Source organism: Fundulus heteroclitus, chromosome 2, assembly GCF_011125445.2.
Source record: "Fundulus heteroclitus isolate FHET01 chromosome 2, MU-UCD_Fhet_4.1, whole genome shotgun sequence".
Taxonomy (NCBI): domain Eukaryota; kingdom Metazoa; phylum Chordata; class Actinopteri; order Cyprinodontiformes; family Fundulidae; genus Fundulus; species Fundulus heteroclitus.
Window position 1 is genome coordinate 5,673,949 of NC_046362.1, and position 8,151 is coordinate 5,682,099.

Below are 8,151 nucleotides of genomic sequence, written 5' to 3' on the forward strand. Positions count from 1 at the left end.
TCAGCCCTTCTTTGAGGAAAGTTTAGAGCTCTTCATGCTTTCCAGCTGTGTGGAGACTTCATTCTGCAGCAAAGCACTAACAGAGGATGCGGTTTTGTCCGACAGTGGGGATATTCAGGATACCTGCTTCAATAGACATGGTATCCCTGTGTAATCTTTACTGACCTAAACCCCGTAGACAATCTGGGGGTACTGTAAAGAGGAAGACCAGAGACACCTGAGCCAACAATCCAGTTGAGGTCAACTAACATTATTACTGAGCAGAACCACCTCCATGGCACGCTGCATTAATGCCCTGACCCATGCAAAAAGTCTTTAGTGCATTTACTGGACAATGCATGTTTTATTCAGTATTTAAAATCTTTTTTTATGGGTCTGGTGTCATATTCTTTACTGCAAATCGCCTGTGAACCCTAATTTCAGTTTGCGTTAGCTGGAAGCCATAATCATCTAAATAAGTAAAAAATAAACCTGAAATGTCAGAAATGCATGAGTTTTCTGGGACCGACAAAATGTTTCACTTTCTACAAGGAATGGTTGAAGTAAACTGACTTTTCCCGCGTCTTTTTAAGTCTCTGGGAAGCACCGTAGATATGTAGGTTTTCAGGTGGAGGTGCTACATAAATCAACTGATTTGGATGAAAGGAAACCTTTGCATCAAAATGTCAGCGTTACCTCCTGCAGGGATGCTCTGCCTGTGGACTGGAGCAGAGCGCGGGGGCAAAGCGGGGCCAGGCTGCTAACTCCGCCCGCCCTCCTCGGCCTCCTCCGGCTCTGGAAGGAACCCTTCTGCTTCCTCTTGTTCTGCAGGGACAATTCGGACCAGGGCGCGCAGCGCTCCATCCAGGACAGCCTCTTCTGCTCTGTGCGCTCATGAAGGGAAGCAGGCAGAGAGCGGCACCAGGCGGACGGCTTCGGCTCTGAATGTGTCTGGTCAGCGGTTTCTAATGCAGAGGTGTCCCAGATGTTGTCGTCTGGCCCATGTTGCTGTGTAGCTGGGGGGGTTGGTGTGGCCTCGCTGACTGATGGGTCAGACACTAAGGAGGCCTGAGGCCCAGGTTTATCTGAATTCTGTAGAGATCTTGAACTGTGACTTCCTCCTTTGTTCTCCTCCAGATGATTGTGGCCAATCGGCTGCTCCTCTTTTATTGCGTCTTTCTTCCCCTCTGTTCCTCCTCCATCCTCTGCTCCTCTCCCCCTCGTTTCTACCTGTTCTCCCGTCTCAGTTCTCAACTTGTCCACTTCTGCACCTGTTGTCCCATCATCATTTCTCTGGTTGTCATCCGTCAACTCTTCCTGCCTCTTCTCTTCATCCTCTGCTTTTTCCAAACCCTCTATTTCTCTATTCTCTCTTTCATATCCTTTCCTTCCTCTCCGTTCTTGCTTAACTTTGTTTTCTTCTTCTGTGCTTCTTTGTTCCCCTTCTTCTTTCTGTGTAGCTGTCTCTAACCCCTGGCCTTCCATCTCTTTGTCTCTTCTCTTCTCCTCTTTCCTTCTCTGAAGACAGATTTTTAAATGACTCTTCCTCTCATCTATCTTTCTCTTCTCTTCACCGTCTTTGTGGTGCATTTCATTCTTAAATGTCTTCCTCTGTAGTTGAACCTCTTCTCCTCCCTCCTTCTCTTCTTGCTGCACCTGACCTTTACTAAGAGAACCAATTCTAAAATGTTCCTCTCTTCTCTTTTCTCCATCATCCTTCTCTTCCATTGTTTCCGGTTCATCTCCAAGCTTTGTCTCATCCACTTTTCTCTCTTCGCCGTCCATCGTCATCATCTTTCCATTTACTGTAAAACATCCCTTCTCCTCTTTCGACTTATTTTCCTTCTTTCTGTTCACCTCTCCCTTCTCTGTCTCTTCCCTCTTTTTCCCCTCTTCCTGTTCTACCTTTCTTCTCATTTCTTCCCTCTCCCCATTTCTTCCATCCTCTCTGATTTTGTTGCATTTTTTCTTTTCCTCTTTGTCATTTTTCCTCTTCTCTTGCTTCATCTTGACTTCCTCCAATATTCTCCTGTTTTTCTCTTCTTCCATCATCACCCTCTCCTGCTCCACTTGCTTTTTGAAGTTCCCAATGAGCTCCTGGCAAAGAAGCAGCAGTTATTTAATTGGCAAAGTTAGCAGTGCCACTCATTGGCCTATCATGTTACAAACTGCATGAGAATAACAAACAAATCCTTCTTAATCGAAGAAGACACAAGAACTCCTAAAAAAAAAAAGAGCAGAAAGTAAACATCTTAGATTTATGTTTGACCAATTTTCAGTTTTCTGGTAGAGTCCCACTCATTTTTACACACTGTCCTGGTGTTTCAACAGGTTTGTGATCCCACACACTCTATAAAGGTTCCCAGAACCTTTTTGGTCAACAGCATCTCAGATCCTCCACTCAATAGTGGGGCTCTGGTGCTTTTCTGCATAATTCTAATTTGCTTCACACAAACCAACAAGGAATGTTTGTTGCCGTAAGTAAAACAGTGTATAATGTTTTACAAAATGACCCCCAAGATACCGGAGGGGGGGTCTGCAGTTCTCTAATAGGGAACCCGAATGTGCACAGACTGACAGTTTGATCATGGAGAAAATGAAACATAACAACAAAGTCCAGAAAACAGCATAATCCCCTCCAGACGAACTGCCAGGCAGGGAAACAGAGGGATCCGTGGATGAATAAAGGGCTTTTACTTGCTATGGAGGTGATCAGTGACATAGGAACCAGATTAGTCCAATCACCACAGCACAGCGAACTCAACAGAGGAGCTGATGCAAGATAACTCATGAACGGAGGAATTAAAACAGAATTAATAATTCCATCGAATCAAAAGCCAAATAACCAAGGGTCTTACAAAAAAAGAGGGAACCAAATACACAACACCTAAAACGGCAAATCTGAAAAACTATCACAACCCGAAATAATCAAAACACATCCTCGGATCATGACACGCCAGCGTGTCAGATTTATTTCACCTGCCCTACCATCCCACAGAGAGGAAACATACACATGGATCCTCCTCAGGCCTCATCACCCATGACATCATAAGTTTACCAGCTTTTATTTAAACCACAGGGAGAACACAAGTGTTGGATTATGAGTTAAAAGCTCCTGGATGTACTGATCAACCTAAAGAAATGTTTAGTTACTTTCATTTCTTTTCAGATTTAATATTAGAATTAAAAATGTTCTACCAAATACAGCAAATATTCTGACACATGAAGACAAACTTAAGGTTGGATGTGTGGAACCTTTGGAAGGTGAGGACATGCCACAGTAAACCATGTAAACCATGAAGAGTGGAGGCCACTGGAACGAAAGCTTAACCTCCTGGGAGGTCAGGAGATTATCTCAGAGCGTGTAAAGTTTCTTTACGTCTTTAAGAAAGTTTAGCTCAGGATATTTGTAAGTGGCTGAAGAACAAACCTGGCTGTGAATGCTTGGAAGGAAAGGTGTAAAAATCAGCTCTTAGCATTTTATAATCTAGTTATTTTTAAAAAGTAGCGATTAGCAAAGCTTCCACTGCTCTGTGTGGAAAAGGGAAACATGACGGCAAAAAGTGCTCTAAGATCCATGTTTAGTGATGCAGACCATTTACATGAATTAATGTTCTACAACATTTCTAATGCAACGAGTGGCTTTCTTTGAAACATCAGACTTTAAGACCCACCTGGCGAAGCAGCAGCTCCTGGTCCAGTTTTTCCTGAGCCTTTCTCTGTCTGAGCTCCAGCTCCATCTGCTGACGCTGGGGACCGTAGGGTTCATTTTAAACAATCCAGACGTAAACCAACACACCCACCAGGTTAGAGAGTCAGCGCTGACATAGTGACTAAAATCCTTTTCTTCGCTGCCTGATCAGACTGACACTCCAGGAAGGACTTACCTTCTCTGCCTCCATGTTCCTCCTCAGCTCTTCCTGGAAGTCCATCTCTCTCCGTCGCCTCGTCTCCGTTTCCTGCGTCTGCTCGCGGTGAGGGTTGCCTCGCTCTGCCAGATGCTGCCTGATGTTCGCCGCAAAATCCTCCTTATTCTCTGCATAGTCATCGGCGAGCAGTGCATTAAATGTAAGCGACACCGACAGATGTTTATCTTTTTTTCAGTTCATCAAACTAATTTTCATGTGAGATAAAGATAACAAGAAAACAAGTCTGTTTTTTAAGCATTGCAAGGATAAAAAAAATCAATCTTAAGTGAAAAAGTAATTGCCCCCTAAGCCTAATAACTGGCTATGCCAGCCTTAGTGGGGGGAAACTACTACCATGATATGCAGTGATTGGCAATGAGTCTTTCACAGGAGGGATTTCTACCTACTGCTCTTTGCAGAATTGTTTTAAATCAGCAACATTGTACGCGTTCTAACATGGAGACCCAAAGCCTTAGGAATGACTTGGTAACCCTTTTCTTTTGTTGATCAATTTTCTCCTCATCTGTTCTTGAATTTCTCTAGATGTGTTGCTTTAAGAGATATTTTTCAGCCTACTTGTTCCCAGCTTCTCTGGGAACAAGTAGGCTGTTTAAGGGATTTCCTGATTATACAGGTGGGGCAGCGATCAGAGCAGTAGAATTGGGAATCTGGCAGTAAAACACTATTCCCGAGATAATCTGGATCCAGAGGATCAATAAGTTCTCATATTCGTAGACTTTCCACTGCTAAACTGGTAAGCCTCCTTGAAATCAACACATGAGGAATACACACACTGTCAGGCACTGTTTAGGCTGATGACCAGCAGTGTGGTGCACTGTGTCCATCCTGTCTGCCATCTTAGGGCAGAACAAAAAGAAGACAACAGGGACCTCTTGTGGACAAAAGTGGCAATTGTTCACAAGAGGTTAATCAGAAACAAAGTTGCACAGTGCCCTGCTCGGCAGCTCTTAAACCAGGGAAAGGTGAAATGAATCTCTGGGTTTCCACTGCATCCGGTTTGTGACAGGGACAAACGGCCCAGATCTGATCACTAACGACACATTTTGGATTTTCTGGCTCGTCCAGACTGTGAAACCTCCTCTGAAACACGTTAAACACAAAAGATGCTTTCAAATGTCGTTAAGAGACAAACATGAACGTTTTATCACTGGTCGCCGTTCTTCGGTTCACAGCTGTGCCTCACACATTCTCATTTTATTTTTATTTCTCACTCAACCCTGAACCTACCGTCAGTGTTCCTCTTGTCATCACCTGAATCACCAGTGATCTGCATTTAACAAATTATAAAAACTTTGTTAAGTCATGTTAGTCGATCTTTGGATGTCATTGAATTGTCCTTCAGATTAAACAGCAAGGTGGCACTTACCTTTGTCCTGGACTTCCTTACGCCTTTATTTAGCTGAGTTTGCAGTTTCGCTGTGCCATCTCTGGACTCTGACATTGAGTTGGATGAGAGCAGATATCAGTCTACTGCAGGGGCCGCCATCGCTGCTACACCAGAACGAGATTACAGATGAATCTGCCATCAGCTATACCTTCCAGCTGCTCCAGGATCAGTCTCTCGCAGGCTGCTGCTCGGCTTTCTGACGTCTCAAAGTAGCTGGCTAGAGAAGCTGGAATGTCTCCCAGCGCCTGGACACCAAACAGAGAGGCTCTTTATCGCTGCCATGACTTCTCTACACAGGCGGCAGATCTGATCAGAGGTATCTAACAAAAACTCCTGGAAACGTTTAGTTTTTTCCATCACAAACTTCTGCACTCCTTCAGTCCAGCGTTCACGTCGTCTGTTACCCAGGTTTAACTTTAGCGTCTCCTATCCTAACTGTGTGTGACAGACTAATACATAATAGTACTTTATAATGTGTGGAGGAAAGAAATACGGCTTAGTTTGGTTTTGTTGTTAATTTCCTGCCAATGCGGAAGGGAAATTATGTTATCCTGAAGTTTGTTTCCCTGTCAAAAGAATTCAGATTCATGGTGACAATGATAAAAAAATAAAAATAAAAAATGTAAAACTCTATGGAATTATGTTGGTAAACCTCAAAAACTACAAGAATTGTCGGTATTTAATATTTTTACTATTGCTTTCCTACTGGGAGCTCTGAGAGAGCTGGAATAACTAAAAAAAAAAGATTCAACGCGGTTGTTTTGTGACGTTTAGTTAAAAACTAAATGGGGTCCTGAAGTAGCCGATTAAGCAATAGGTATGTTGTTTTTTTCTTAGAGCAGCGTGAGTGGCTGTGGGGCTTTGATGGTCACAGGAATAAAGTCACTTCAAAGAAAACCTAGAATCTTCTTTAAAACAATGTTTACAGTCGCTTACTGTATTTTTAATCACAACAAACAGTTAAATATTGGAAATAACTCTTGAGTTTGTTTATGTTCCATCATCTCTGGTCCGATTCCCTGACCCAGCTGAGGAAGAGCCTCCCCTCATCATGATGCTGCCACCGCCATGCCTCCACTGTGACGCTGTACAGTAAAGGCTTTTCCTGTATTAGTTTTCTGTAACGCAGATGTTTTTCCTGCATTGGCTTTCTCTAAACGGTGGCGCCCTTCTTGCCGCTCTTCCATAAAGACCGGATTTGTGGAGTGCAGGGAGTCCCAACAGCTCCTTCAGAGATACCCTGGCTCCATTGGGTGGTTCCCTTAAGGGGCTTTTCCTCGGTGAGCTGTTCAAAGCTTGCAATAATACATATTAACTGCTTTAAACCTTTGCACATATCCATCTCTGACCTGTCTGGTGGGATCATCAGTCTCTATTACCTCTGAAGGCGATTAGCTGCAGGGTTTTTTATTTATTTAGGGGCGTATGTGGACGTGACATTTTTTCCCCATTTGTTTTGTGAAGTATTTGGAAAATAATGCCACGTCTCCCTTTCAGCTCACAGTCATGCGTTGCTTTGTGCTGGTCTATCCCATAAATCCCAGTCAAGTTGTTGTGAAACGTCTGAAGAGCCGTGAATCCCCCTGCGAGGTTCTGCGCTTCGTTAATCTGATGTCGGCCACCACTGGATTGTAGAGGGTTTCATTTTGGATCAGGGATCTGCAACTTCTACAATCCAAAGAGCCATTTTTGCCCTCAGTCCAGCTAAACAAAATCCTTTAGAGCCACAAATGTTACATGACCTTTAGAAAAAAAGACAACTTATAATAATGAATCAAGTTCTAATATAGGACAGCTTGTTGTCATTAAAAAGACATAACCATTTTATACCTACCTTTAATAAAATGCAGAAAGGCAAAACCTTTGCATAAAGAGGACAGACACTTTTTATTCTATTGGATGTTGATATATGTGGAAATTGTGTGTGGGGGGTTTTAAAGCACAGTTTCCAAACTAATGACAAAAAAAATTATCTTACAGACACGTTTAGAGTCATATTCCGCATGGGAAATTCAATATATATATAATTATATAATATAATTAAATGCTGGAAAACGGCTAAAGCCTACATTTGTTAATGAATCTACATTTTCTATACGGTTCTATGTGACTTTTGCTAGGCAAAGTTACTAAGGGCCATTGTGGAAGGTCCAAAGAGCCCCTGTGGTTCCGGAGCCGCAGGTTGCAGACCTGGGAATTGGACCTACCGGGTCGGGGTCGCTGTGTGAAAAGATGGCCGGGTTCCCTTCACCGTCCTCCGTCTCACAGAACATTAAATGGAGCTCCATTAATACTGCTTCACGCTGTCATTGTAACAACGCCGCCGCCATTATTTAACTCCTACTTGAGTTATGTTCAGTAGAGTTGTCGATAAATATTACGGCAAAAAAAATTTACGCTTCGCAAAACTTCTGCGTTCCACGCGCTAAGATGGTTTCCATGGAAACGACGCTACGAGCCACGTCACGTCGCGTTTACGACGTCCAGCTTCAGGGTAACGGGCTGTTCGGAGGGAAATTGAATTACTTGTTCCGAACTGAAAACGATGCAGTTTTATCGATTGGAAATGGTTCCTTCCTTTCACTTTTCACCCAGTCCAGGCGGGCAGCTGCTGGGAGGACTTAAAAACTGGAGAATTGGGAGGATTTTTGTTTTATTTCTCACATTGATGGCGCTCCATCTGCTTCACAGGCAGCGAGAAGCCGTACAATTTATTCAATTCAGTTCAGTCATAACTTTTGTTTTTTCATTTGCAGTAAATGAGGTGAGGACCAGTTCTCACAGTCCTCTGAAATCTATAGGGGATCCGTGCCAAAGAAATAAAGATTTAAAAGATTAGTTAAATCACGTGACATG

The 8,151-nt window shown here is 43.2% G+C and overlaps 1 protein-coding gene across 1 annotated transcript in view; it reads right to left on the reverse strand.

The window, feature by feature from the left end:
- lrriq1 (leucine-rich repeats and IQ motif containing 1) overlaps positions 1-7,730 on the reverse strand; it is a 53,131-nt gene extending 45,401 nt beyond the window's left edge. The window contains exons 1-5 of the mRNA XM_036146239.1: positions 7,503-7,730; positions 5,445-5,540; positions 3,867-4,028; positions 3,654-3,728; positions 676-2,076 (exon numbers count right to left, since the gene is read on the reverse strand). Coding sequence (XP_036002132.1) covers positions 676-2,076; positions 3,654-3,728; positions 3,867-4,028; positions 5,445-5,540; positions 7,503-7,583 — 1,815 coding nt within the window. The 5' untranslated portion in view covers positions 7,584-7,730. The remainder of the gene's footprint in view (positions 1-675; positions 2,077-3,653; positions 3,729-3,866; positions 4,029-5,444; positions 5,541-7,502) is intronic.
- Positions 7,731-8,151: the final 421 nt, after the last annotated feature.